At 34.9% G+C, this 14,690-nt stretch overlaps 1 protein-coding gene across 1 annotated transcript in view; it reads right to left on the minus strand.

The window, feature by feature from the left end:
* Positions 1-14,690, minus strand: part of FAT4 (FAT atypical cadherin 4) — a 104,335-nt gene that overhangs the window by 25,469 nt on the left and 64,176 nt on the right. The window contains exons 7-9 of the mRNA XM_026698017.2: positions 13,156-13,336; positions 8,370-8,620; positions 3,149-7,498 (exon numbers count right to left, since the gene is read on the minus strand). Of these exons, the coding sequence (XP_026553802.2) occupies positions 3,149-7,498; positions 8,370-8,620; positions 13,156-13,336 (4,782 nt within the window). The remainder of the gene's footprint in view (positions 1-3,148; positions 7,499-8,369; positions 8,621-13,155; positions 13,337-14,690) is intronic.

Raw genomic sequence — 14,690 nt, forward strand, 5'->3', positions numbered from 1 at the left:
TCCATGGGTCAGCTGGGGGGAAATGGGATGGACACCTCCCGCAGCACCTTGCCAGCCAAAACGAGGTCCGAGGGGGCATGCATGCCCCCCTGCACCCCTTTTCAACCTGGACAGCCTTCTGCAGCACTTTGTCGGCTAAAGCGGAATCCTGATATGGAAACCTTTACCTTTTTATTAAATATGGTAATATGGGAAGAAACAGTCATAGTTTCAAAGAAATTAGAAATTTGTATCCCAGTGTTAAGATTCAAACAGAAGTTGCCCTGAACTCAATGGCATAAATCATCTATTCATCTAAGCATAGTGCATATGTGAAGAATATGGCAGGAATGGCATTGCCCCCAGTAATTAGTATGATACAAGAGGAACGGAGAAAGTTGCAATCTCACAAGAAGATAGATTTGGATAGATTTCAATCAATGGGATGAACATATATTAGAATTCAAATACAAATTGAAATTTGAAGGGCACTTTAATATATCACTGTCGTATGTTTGGGTGTATGTGAGTATGTGGTATGTATATTTACCTGAATCTTTTTTGACACAGAAAAATAAAAGCTGCTGGGGCAGGAACCTTTCTAGAATTAAACTATCACATTAAGAAAGGATTATAAACCCTTGCTGCCTTGCAGTAATGTTCCTTTCAAATTTCTATTTTCTATTTTTTTAACCCTAACCCTATTTTCTATTTTTAACCCTAAAATATAAGTTAAAAGCACAAGTTCTGCTCTTAAGATGTATGCTTCCCATTCTTTTACTTTTTCATGCACAATTATTTAAAACTGGAAATTTGAAAAGACAAAATATGATGCCCAGAATAATATTATGTGCATATATGAGGTAGATGTATATACTTCTAAAATGTACAATAAGTGTTACCCACATATAGATATAAATTTCCAGTATCTATGGTTTTACAGATGAAGAAAATTACAGAGCTGTAATGTAGAAAGATAGCTGTGCCAAGAAGTAAGTATGATAGTCAGGTCTGGGAATCAGCATCTTCATTAACTACTTACTACACACGAACATGGTTATTTAACCTCTGGAGCTAATATCACTTAGTTGTGCTGTGCAACTGCTATATACTGCTGCCCAAATAATCTGATTTGCTCAGTCAATATGCAACACAATCTCATATAATTAGATGAATTAAATCAGTCAATCAATTATGAATTATGTACAGCTTCAGGCATAGTAGGCAATGCTGCTGGAATTTACATAGAAAAATGCAACAGCTGCTTCTATGCCAATAATGACTTAGCAACATATGCCAGTTGCAGTATGCTTTTTAAACAGAGATGCAGCTGACAGCTCTTGCTGTTTCACTTTTGAGATGTTACATGAAATTATGTCGATGAATTAATAGATTTCACACAGTGGCTTAATATCCTGATTATTCAACAAAGTTATCAGATGGACAGAGTGGACCTTTGACATGGTTGAAGCTGTTTTCTGTCACATCTCAGAACTCCAATCTCTAAGGGAAGTCTCCAAGACCTACAGTTTAATTTTCAAATTAAATTAATTTTCAAATATGTAAATGATGATATAAAACTACATCTAAATTGTATGTGTGGACACATTTGATGGAATTGTTCTTAATTTAATAATAAATAACATATGACAATATATAGTATATGGAAAGCTAAATATAAGAGAAAGCGTTAGACAAGGCTATCTTCTCCATGACCCATATAGTTTCCTTTTAATTATGTATTTAAGAAGAAAGATTTGTTTGCTTATTATGAAGTACTCATGAAGCAGATTTGTTGTCTCCTTTTCATCTATGCAAGCAAGAAACTAGTCAGGAAAGAATAAAATTGTTATAATTGTAGTATTAGTGTCACTTTACAAAACCACACTTTAGCAAGACCACACCTGGAATATTGCAACCAATTTTGGTCACCATCCTACAAAAAGGTTGTTGAGACAGTTCAGAGAAGAACAACTAAGATAATCAAAGGCCTGGAGACTAAACCATATGAAGAACGCCTGCAGGTTTTGGGTTTGGCTAGTCTAAACAAAGAAAAATTAAGGGTGACATGATAGCAGTATTCCAGTATTTGAGGTGCTGCCACAAAGAAGAGGGTGAGTTAAATTATTCTCCAAAGCACCAGAGGGCAGACAAGAAACAATGATTGGAAACTAACCAAAGAGAGAAGGAAAATGGAATTGAGGACAAACTTCCTAATAGCAAGGACAATTAACCAAAGGAACAGCTTGCCTTCAGAAATCATGGACACTTCATCACTGAAGGTTTTTAAGAAGAAACTGGAGAGTCACCTGCCTGAAATAGTATAGGTTCTCCAATCTCATAATTACAACTCTCATGGACCAGAGACCCTGGGAAAATCCCCCAAAAAGTCTGCAGGAAAATTCCCCACCCCGTTTTCCTACCGATCGATCGTTCTTTATTTGGGATCACAAGATGCTATGTCCAGCTCCGTTCTTGGAGGGGGGGAGAGGGACTTTTGGCTTCATGCAAGGAAAGCAGCAGAAGCAGCAGAAATCTTTCTTTTTCTCCCCCAAACTCTGCCAGAAATGAATCTTCGTGAGACTTGTCGTGTCGGCACAGCCTCTTGGAACAGGATGCCTTGCAATGTCTCAAAGACTCATTTCTGGTGGAGTTTGGGGGAGAGAACGAAATACTTTTGCTGCTTTCCTTGCATGCAGCCAAAAGCAGAAGAAGATGGAAGCAGAAAGAAGCAGCCCAGTGGCCAGGCCAGGTGCATGGGGCAAGTGGAGAAATTTCCCTCCTCTGGCCTTTCCCTCCTCCCCTCACTACCCCTTGTTGTTCGCAATGCAAGCGACGCAAGCCTTGTGTTCCTGCGGGCCATGTGGGTAGCTCAGCCTTGTGTTCCAGCACAGCCTGGATTAATTGCTTTGAGGGTGAGTTCTCTGTAGACCACCAACATTTTCTCATGGATTACCAGTGGTCCCTGGCCCACTGGTTGGCTACCACTGTTCTAGACAGAATTTAATGCTGATTTCTTGCGTGATAATAACATTGGGTGTATGACCCAACTATCTTCAACAGAATTAGTGTTTTTAGAATGAAAAGTTATAATAAAAAAATAAGCCCATAGATACCATATTTCTATTTTCAATTAATAGGAACTACACATGCAGAAACCATTTCTTACCTGTATAACCAGGTTTGCAAATACAGTTGAAGTTTGCTGGGAAGTTCTGGCAGAGGGCACCGTTTTTACAAGGGCTGGATAGGCATTCATTTACATCTCTCTCACAGGCTATTCCAGTAAAACCTGTGGGACAACTGCAAGAGAATCCTCCTACCAGATTATGGCAAGTTCCGCCATTGTGGCAAGGAGATGGAAAGCATTCATCAACATCAGTTTCGCACAATGCTCCATCATATCCTGGCATGCATCTGCACGTAAAAGGCTGAAGAGGTTCATTTGCCATGATAATGACTGGCACACTGTCATAGCTTCTTAATTTAGGATTCACAGCCAGTTTCTTCAAGCAGCTACCTCCATTTTGACAAGGGTTTTGTAAGCAAGAATCATGATCCACAGATCGTATTTGCACACCAGTTTGGCGAAAGATAATTTCCTTGATACTTTCAAAGAAAGTAGTCACACTACCAGAACTCACATACTGGTAGTTGTTCCGCTTCACAGCTACCATTAAAAAAGTTTGATTGTTGTTCTCAAATATCCCATAGAGTTGTACTGTAGTTCCTAGTCCAGTTAATTGGGAATTGGCAATCCGTAGAAAATGAAGATAATGATTAGTCAGAAATTCTTTCAAGGATGGCACATTAAGTTGAAGAAGAATGCTGTTATCAAGAGTGGCATTATTGAATCCTGAAAAGAAAACTCTAATGACATTAATAACAGAGTTGTGCAAGCCATCATTGCTTAAAACTGTCAGGTCAAATGTTCCATCCGTTGATCTTGCCAGGGAATTCAAGTCACAAGTGTTTGGTAAAATATTGAAGAGGCTTGTAATTCCCGATGTAAGGGAACATTGAAAGGTATCTAAAATATCAGGATCCTGAGGTTTTACACTGCCTAATGTTCCTCCAGGAAATAGATTTCCATAATAGTGAACAAAGATCTCTACTGTTCTAGATTGTGATGGGTTATCATTTTTGTCAATTACCTTTACATGAACTGTTCCTGTGGAAGACATCTGAGGAATGCCTGAGTCTCTTGTAATTACTGACAAATAGAAGTCACTGATTTGTTCTCTGTCAATTTCTCTAGTTGTGGTTAAAACTCCAGCAGTACTAAGACTAAAATAATTGGTCGCTGTACCACTGCTAAGCAAATAATAAGAAAAGGGACCTTGATTTGGAGCAAGATCAGGGTCAGAGGACTGAAGCGTCATCACAAATGTCCCTGCCCGGTTGTTTTCCATTATTTCTCCTTCAGTGGTAGAAAGAATGGGGCCATTGTCATTGATATCGTCCAAAGTTACCAATAAAGAGGCACTGCCTGTTGCTGATGGGCTTCCTGAATCGATTGCTAATATAGAGAGGTTGTAAACTGGCAAGGCTTCTCGATCAAGCTCTGCAATCACTGTGACTTGCCCTGTCTGTGGGTTAATTGAAAAGGCACCGTTGTTGTTTCCATTACCAATAAAATAGGAGAACCTATTCCAGCTAGGGAGAGAATCAGAGTCAAAGGCACTTACAAATGTGACATGGGTCCCAACAGGAACACCTTCACTGATTCGGACATTATAGGACTCCAAGTTGAAGATGGGGGGATCATTGGCATCTAATATTGTGATATTAACAACCACTTCATCTATATCTGCACCACGAATGCTCCCAGCATTTTTTGCAAGCACTTTCAGAGAGATCCGTTCTTCTTTTTCTCTATCAAGAGGACCTGTGACATAAATCTGCCCACTCCTATCATCAATCTGAAAACCTTTTTTTCTACTACTACCAAATATTAAATAGTGGACATCTCCATCAATCCCTGAATCACGATCACTTGCAAAAATTTCTCCTACAATAGTTCCTTTAGAAGCAGCTTCAGAAATCTCAAAATAGTAAAGCTTAGATACAAATCGTGGCACATATTCATTTGTTCCTCTTAAATGTATGTTGACATTAGCAAAGCTGCATTTGTCCTCATCAGGAACATTAAATGCTTTTATGGTTAAATGATAGTTCTGCTTGGTCTCATAATCTAGGAAGCCTTGAGTGGTTATAATTCCAGTGTTAGGATCGATAACAAACAAGTCACTGTCTGAAGATTGAACTGCATAGGCAATCACAGCATTGTGTCCAGAATCCATGTCGGATGCATTGAGATGAATAACAGTTGTTCCACTAGGAGCATTTTCTAAAACACTGGGAAAATACTCTTCTGGAATAAAAGCTGGAGAATTATCATTCACATCAATAACATTCACAATAATGCTACAGTATCCAGTTCTAGCAACCCACCCTCCATCTATAGCACTTACAGTAATCTCATGCTTTTGGCATAGCTCATAATCAAGGGACTTGGCAAGATATAGTGCACCAGTAGATGAATTAATTGCAAAGCATCCAGCCTCGTTTCCAGAAGAAATATTATAATGGATTACTCCATTCATAGCAGCATCTTTGTCCCCTGCTGACATGGTCCTAAGAATCGCTCCAACAGCATGACTTTCAGGAACAGTAATACTTAAATGTCTTTCAGAAAACTCTGGCGTATAGTAATTTTCCTCTGTTACTGCTATATGTACAGGCACTTCTGATGAAAGAGGAGGATTACCTTTGTCCTTAGCTTTTATTTTTATTAGAAAGCTTTTATTCATTTCATTCATCAATGAAGAGGCCACTGAAATCCATCCAGTCTTACTATCTAAAATAAATTTATCTGTAGGGTTTTTATTTGAAATACTGTATTCAATTTCTGCATTCAGACCAAAGTCTTTAGAATCAACTGCAGTTACTTTAATTAGTTTGGTCCCAATGGCAACATTTTTAGTAACAGGTGTAAAATATTGATTGAAGACAAACTGGGGTACATTGTCATTGCTATCCACAATATTTATTGTGACTGTAGTCTCACTCACCAATGCGGGGCTACCTCGATCTGAGGAGATAACTATAAAGCTGTGTCTATTAAGATTGACATGATTAGAAGCACTGGAGTTTTGGAACTTTAAAGGCTGCTTACTGAAAATCTCCCCTGTAGATGCATTAATTCTGAAAAACTCTGATTGAGATTTTATGAAATAGAAGACTTGTCCATTAGTTCCCTCATCTGGATCTGTGGCAGATATTTGGGTCACTCTGGATCCAACTTCATTACTTTCAGGATAATCCAAGTAGTAAGATGGTTTTGTAAATCGTGGAGAATTGTCATTGATGTCTGTCACAAATATGGTCACATCTGTGCTAACAGTCCATCCAGAGTCATGTGCTGAAACTCGAATCCTGTAGCGATCTGTATCTTCTCTGTTTAGAAGCCTGCTAATTGTTATATCTCCTGTGTTAGGATTTATAACAAATGGTATATTTGTATTCCTTATTGAATATCTGCTGATTGCATTTATTCCAGCATCTTCATCTGATGTTGTGACTCGTGTAACAGTGTAGCCCAAAGGTGCATTTTCAGGCACAAGAGCACTAAATATCTGAGAAAATTTGGGTGCATTGTCATTTTCATCTAAAACATTGATAAGTACTTGGACAACTGCACTTTGTGTAGGAGTACCTCTATCTGAAGCTTTTACAGTTAGGGTATATTGGCCTACTCGTTCCCTGTCTAAAGGCCTGACACTTCTAATTTCACCAGTTGTATGATGAATAGTGAAGCTGTTCTCTATATTACCATTAATTATTTCATAATTCAACTGTCCATTTGGCCCATTATCATTGTCAACTGCAGCTACAGTAATTATTTTAAAAGGTGAAAGGTTTTCCAATACTTCAACAAAGAATGGATCTTGTTCAAATAATGGTGCGTTATCATTTATATCTATCACTGTTATTTCCAGTTTTAAATAAGAAGAGAATGGTGGGAAGCCCATATCTCTAGCCTCAATCCAGACAATGTATTTCTGTACAGCTTCATAATCTAAAGGCTGGCTGATTGATAATTGCCCTGTTAATTGGTCAATCTGAAAGGTACCTCCAAGGTTGCCACTAGCGATAAAGTAGGACAAAGAATCACCTCTCGATGACACCCCAGAAACAGAAGTGATAAAAGTGCCAACTGCTTGGTTTTCAGGGAACATGAATTTGTGTTGTTTGGTATGCACTTGAGGAAAATCAGCTCTGTTTACAAATCTTACAGTCACAGTTGTGGAATCAATCTTTGGAAGCAGGCCGCAATCATTGACATTCACAGTAAAGGTAATTTCGGATGTTCCAGAAAGTCTGTCAGCAACCATAATTGCCCCTCTTGATGGATCAATGTGGAATTTTTCAGAATTCTTTCCCGAAAGGGAATAATGAAGTTTAGCATTAGGACCTGTGTCAGAATCTGTCACTGTCACTGCAAATACAAAAGTACCTACAAAAAGCAATTAAAAAGTTCACATCAGTGCTGTAACAATGAACTTCAGTAATTTATTCAGTCTTGAAATGTTATGCTTTGAATAACATTGAATCATCTCTTATTCCCAACAACAAACTTGAGTGAAAAAAGTTACAGGCAGAAATTGGTGAATGTTTTTGTTAAAAGAAAATCCCCAACATTCATGGCAGCAAACACAATGGCACTGGATTCTGAGTAATCTTTTATATTCAGCTGCCAGTTATAAGCAGATGTAGATATTTTGTGGTATTTCAAAAACTTTTATACTAGCTTAACTGTCTCTTAAGTTATTCTATTTCAACCACAGATTGCTTTATGAAGAATGTAACTTTTTCCCCCTTCAAAACAAACTGTTGCAATTTGAAATGCCTTTGACAACATTAATTTTAACCATGTTTGGTCAGGATTTTTCATGAAAAACTTATTCAGTAAAATGTATTTTGAAAATCAGAAGTATGAAACAATTTTAAAGAGTGTTTGAATTTAATTTTTTTATTGCAAAATTTCACTCCAATAAATATATATTGTAGCATATTGTGACATGTTTATTCCAAGTGAAGAATTATAATTATACTGAATGAGACCTATTTAGAATTTAGTGTACATAAATCAGATATGCCATCTTAATTATATGTAAATACAAAGAGTATTAATAAACATTAATAACAAAACTTGAAAAAATATTATAATAAAACAAGAAAATATTATTCTATTTAAATTATTCTAATTTAAATGTTAAATTATTGTATGTGAAATACTCAGGGACTGGCTTAATCAAATTAGCATTGTTTCCTTATTATCTCTTAGGAATAGATGCTTTAGAATCATGCTTTTATTATTATCTTACCTGTACTTGTTGGTGATGGTATATGAGTGACGTAAGGATGATGTTGAAATTTAGGGGGATTGTCATTGACATCTGCAATTGTGACAAAAACACTGGCTGAACTGGAAAGAGGAGTTGGAATGCCACCATCCTTGGCTATAACGATCAAAGTGTAATTCTCTTTAGTCTCTCTGTCCAACAGAGCACTTGTAATGATCTGTCCAGTGGAAGGGTTGATTGTGAATTGTGAATTTCCACCACTGAGACTATAGCTGCATAAATTCAAAGAGAAAACATTTTCCATACTGATTGTGTTATGAAATATATGGATTTATAATTCATATTTGAATAAATTGTATGATCTGCCAATCTTCTCCATTTCCTGTATAACAGAGACATTTGTAACAGCCTTATCTCACCATTACTGCATAAATATCAAGGGAATACAGAAAAATTCTACACCTCTTCTGCTTTCACATACCAATCCTGTGACAATATACAGCATTACCATATTCTATACAACAGTGCTTAAAATTTGTTGGATGATGACCTATGCCATAAACTAGACTTAATGAGCATCTAGTTTTTCTATACTAGAGTGCTTTATAATTTCATAGATATAGTCTTCCACATACTAACGTTTATGCTCTCCTACACTTATCTAATTCCCCTTTTAGAGTCTTTTGGTGTCTTGTTTCTTATGTATACTTTCTGTTTAAATTCATATATTTCTTTATATATTCTTTGTTTATAAGTTTCTATTTTTAAAGATTCTGATGTATTGCCTATTCTTTCTCAGTGATAATACCCCACCCACATACTGTTCTATGAGCATAATAAATATTTAATTTTTAAAAATTAATTAATACCTTATAATGCTATACAATCTAGATGTTGCCTATACATGTATAACAATATGTACATGCATATGTACATGCATGTGTATATACATATGTACATATATATAAAATTCAGCACAGTTATAAATCAAAGAATCATAGTAGGTAAAGAATGATAGGGATTTTTGAAGTCTTATGGCCTAAGCTCCCTTGTTCATTGTATAAATCCACTATGATAGCATCCTGGGTTACACATTTCCAGGAAAAGAAAGTCCACTGCAACTCATAGCAATCTGTTCAATTGATGAGCAGCTCTTACAATTAGGAAAACAGAATCAAAGAAAAAAAATTCTTTAAAATTTATCAATAATAGTTATTAAAGTTACTATTAATTTTAGCTCAAAATAGGGTATGAAAAGAATAGAAAATGTCTAAAATCATGTATAGATGATACAAGTGGTAACAAGCATGCCTTCAAAAATTTATCATTTATTATTAATAAGAATGTATGAGTTTCTAATGAAGAGCTATTTACCGAAACACTATTAACCTAAAATTGTGAAGAAAAGCAAAGTTCTTTTATTTTAATGTACAAATCTTTTAACAATGAAGGTAACACCACTAGCTTTCTACTGCATTATCCACTGAGCCTGCAGCAGCAACCAAAATGGTTAGAACTTTCAGCAGTGGCTATGCTGAATATAATCTCTTATGTTTTCATGTGGCCCAGACTGTTACTCTTGCCAGTTTTTTTTCACTTAACAATTGGACATGATGTCATTTTTTTTTAGTTGGTAGAAAACTACAAAGTGAATTCTTACATAACTCAGAACTGAATTCATTTTAATCATAATCTGACACAACCATTTCCCATAAAATCTACAAGTATTCATGCATACCATTGTCTATGTTACCAAGAAGGACTGCCTGCTTGGTAGACTGGAGAGAAGAAATATTTGATTAGGTGAATGCTCAGTGGCAATACTTCCTTCCCTAAATATTTCACTATATCCTTTCATATGTTGATCTCGATCTAATCTCTTTTGCATACTCAATGGCTAAAAAAGAAACCCAGACTGATAGGTTTGATCCAGAATATATTGTGCAAAAATTATTGTTCAAGACTGTTTTGAGTTTTTCAAATGTACAGAAATAGAAGAATACTATTAGATCAGACCAAATGCTAAAGGAACATGACTTGAGTATCTCACTACCAAAGTAAGCAAACAAGTACTCTATATTCTGCACATTGTCCAGCAACTCTAGCAAAATGACATTTTATTTTTACATATGTTGCATATATATCCCTTCTAATTGTAATGTTGAGGAATGTCTCAAGAACTAATTCAATAAACTATAAGGCAGCTTTTTACAAACAGATACCCTCCAAATATATATTGAAGTGCAATTCACATTACATTGGAATAACTAGGAATGAATGGAAATACTGGAAATACATTTGAAAGACACAAATTTAGGGAAACTTGGATCAAACTATGCTCATGAGAATTATTACATGGTTATTCTGTAGGAGTGGACCTCAGAGTCAAAATATAACATATTACATTAATGTTTGGTATGAATTTTTGAAAGAGGGTCCGATGGTTCAGTGATTAAAGATGTTGAGCTTGTCAGCTGGAAATTTGACAGCATAAGTTCAAGACTCAAGCACCATGCTCATATTACTTGTCCCAGCTCCTGACCATCTAGCAGTTCAAAAGCATGTAAATGTGAAGTGGATAAATAAGTACCACTTCAATGGGAAGGTCACAATGTTCCATGCACCTTTAGCATGTAGTCATGTTATCACATGACCAGGGAAATGCATTTGGACAGTGCTTGCTCTCTCTTGGTTAAGAAACAGAAATGAGTATTGCCCCCTAGATTTGCACATGACTGGCAGGGACTGGACTTTTACCTTTATGACTATTTGAAGGTTACAGCAAAAATGAATAAAATAGGCCTGTGCAAAAAAATTCTTAATTAAAAATTACAGTAAATTAAGATACCAAAACTCTATTTTCTAGTATTATTTCTAGCATATGTAAGGTTTTATACAAATAATTTCCTATGGAGTGTAAATGATGTATAATCCTGTAGAATAAAATAATGTGTAATTTCATTACATCACATTTTAGACAAATGATAGCGATCACAGCAGTACTCAGTTTTAAGCTTGTTGTCAATCAAATAAAAATATATGAATATTTTAAATTAAGCATCTTTATTCATTCTGTATTTTAAGAATGAACTAGAGTAAGGGTTAAACTGATTATGATATTGAATTTGCTTTTTTGAAAAGACTAGTTTTTTCAAAAAATGAGGCAAGCATCTTAAATTCCATTTCCATGTTTTTTGGGAAACAACAAGCTGATGTTCACATTAACTGAAATGGAAAAGAGCTTATTCTGGTTTTTTTGAATGACAAAAGTTATTAGAAACAAACATGAAGCTTCTCTGCATTCTATTAAAAACACATAAACCCACTGAGTAAAATGTTAAATCTGCTACTGCCACTTAAATTCTTATGTAACCCTCCCTTGTTTCCTGGTAATAATAAATTATAGGAATTTTCTAATTTCCAAAAGAAAAAAAATATTATGAAAAAAATGTAAAAATCACTGGGCCATAATACTGGATATTAATAAGCTTTCTGAAGGGTAGTGGGGGAATATTTCCTAATTTGTTGTAGATCTTTGGAAAGAAAATCCATCTTTGAAAAGAAAATACGATTCTTTGACCTACAACTGTTGTTTTCAACAAATCCAGAAACCGTTAGTATATACAGATTATGACCAATTATATTTATAATTTCTTATCCAAGTGTTGGCAAGCTTTCTCTGTATATAAATGCAAACATATATACAGTATGCATTTCCTCTATCATCATAAATTTTAATGATATTATTACATTGGGCATTAACAAAACTCTCATGAGAACAGTCAAATCACTACCAAAAGCACAGGAGAGTTCAGTGAGAAAATGATTCTTGTGATCTCATGCGAGGGTTTACAATGTTATTTCATTGGTGTTGGGATAAAGGAAGGCTTAAGTGGATTTGAAAGACAACTACACTCTATTGCCCACACTATTCTTATTTATCATTCATTTATAATTGGATAAAACCTTACATGCCAATGGAAACTTATTTACACTTTTTTAGTCCTATATCAGATTTAAAATATACATTAATGTTATCAACACAAAACTGAAATGTAGCAGCATGGCATTCATTAATTTATCACTAAATGCAGAATTATACCTTTATAAATCAAGAAAAAATATTTTGTAAAAAATTATGAACCTAATTTTAGTACATAATAATTATAGTTTTGCAAGCATTTGGAATTTTTGTTTCTCAATTTTCCCCCCTTCAAATTACTATACCCTTATTAAAAGCCAATGTAGTTTTAAGGCAGAAAAGTACACTCTTTGCAAAAGCTTTGTTCACTTCATTCCAAAAATAAAGTTTACGTTCATCTTAAAAAGGATGTAAGATCGTACAAATTATACTAGTAATGATACACCTAAGTACCTCCCAACAGAATAAATTCCATAACTCTACAGAAGACACTAACATGCGATGCTAAAGTTGGTATGTTACCGTGAACTATAAAAGTATTAAAATTTGGAAAAGCACATTTTGCATATTTTTAACAATCTATTTCAGGTTAAAGTAAAGCATAAGGAAACTGTTCAGTGAAATATCAAATCTTCAGGCTCTATTAAATCAATGAAGGGGAATATTTGTAGTTTAGGATTGAAATGAGGGGTGCTTTCTGAGCTTGCTTGTTTTCTTGCAGATGTTTCATTACCATGATGTTACCTAGTTAGGGTAATAAAACATCTGCAAGAAAACAAGCAAGCTGAAAGAGCACCAAGGAACCCTCTATTAAATCAGTTCCAGAATAAGGACAAACAAAGTCTAAAGGAACTCACTGATAAGCACCAAAATAAGTATTCATACCTGATGACAGCGTTCACAGAGCCATCAGAATCTGAGGCATTTACAAGCAAAACATCTGTCCCAGTAGGTGCATCCTCTGGAATGGTTTTAGAATACATATTAAAGGCAAACTTGGGCATGTTGTCATTGACATCATCTACTTTGACAGAAATGGTTCCTGTACCAGTAAGACTGGGAATTCCTAGAAAAATAAAAAGGATTTGAAATACTGGAAGTTACGTAGGGGACAATGTTAATACTCACTACCCCAATCTTTATTTATTATATCACATTTAATACTTCACAATTTACCAATTTAGAAAGCCAAAATAATTTAAAAAATAAGATCCTTTCTGACAGGAAAATTACACAGGAAAATTTTGAATACCTTATTATGAAGTGAGATGTTTGCTACTTGAAATTTAAAATGATGGGTCTGTCTCAATCGATAGATACTGGCTGGCTGAGACTATTCACATAATAATGTTGTATGCACTGTTTGTACAATTTGGCTGGTAAAAACCAAGGTAGAATTTGATAACCCCAGAGTGGAGAAAGGCAGAGAAAGGAAAGTTATGCTCAGAAATTGCAAAAAAATATGTTAGTAAAGTCATTTCTCTATTCTTAGGCTTAGAGATGGATTAGAAAGTTCAGTATGTGGCTTGATGGAAGTACAGTAAGAGTACAGGAAGCAATAAAACCCTCTTTTTCCTTTCCTAAATCTTTGCTGAATTTGTCCTCTATGGCAACATTATTTGTGTGTGTATGTGTATACACACATCTATAGATATTTAGATAGTGTGTGTTTAGCTGTGCTGTAAAACAAATCATAAAACAAAACATTCCAAAGGAATGACCCGTTGCCCAAACAATTACTTGAACATTCAAAATCTATTGAACATGCTTGTTTTCAAGTTTTGTCCTATGCTACATTTTCCATGCCTTTCTCCACTCTTGAACATATATAGTCAATCATGATTTAGTGAACTATTTAAGCATAAGTAAAGTAAGCACATATTTCACTCCTGAAGCTGAATAAGTTTTGCAGATGGTTGCAAGTGATATTTGTTAAAACAGTTTTAGATAATGGCTAAAATGTAAAATTCAAGGAAGATTCGTAAATCATATATTTTTTTAACATCCAGGCAGCATTTCTTTTGTTTTCATTAAATCATTTAGAATTGTGAATAGTAATAAATACAGCAAATACAGAGAAAGTCTAGTTCCACATATAAGTAGAGCCCTGAAAAATTGACTTATAGTGGAGCCTTTGATATAATCAGTCAAGTTGGAAGGATTATTAATAAAATTATTTAGGAGGCATTTCCTTCATGAAAACTGTCACTTTAATAAAACATACTGACTGACATAACTTTCTTTTGTGACATCATGGTAAAAGGTCAACAACTGCTTCATAAATGCATTATGGACTACAATTAGTCTATTGTCACTAGAGAGTCCTGGATTCTGAATGTAAAATAAATAGCACCAATTCTAGATAGACTTCAGTTGTGCTAGTTAGGTAGAACTGTCATGTGGATTTCTAGCAACAGATG

The sequence above is a fragment of the Pseudonaja textilis genome, chromosome 6 (genome assembly GCF_049901715.1).
Source record: "Pseudonaja textilis isolate UNSWEBS1 chromosome 6, rPseTex1.2, whole genome shotgun sequence".
NCBI classification, from domain to species: Eukaryota; Metazoa; Chordata; class Lepidosauria; order Squamata; family Elapidae; genus Pseudonaja; species Pseudonaja textilis.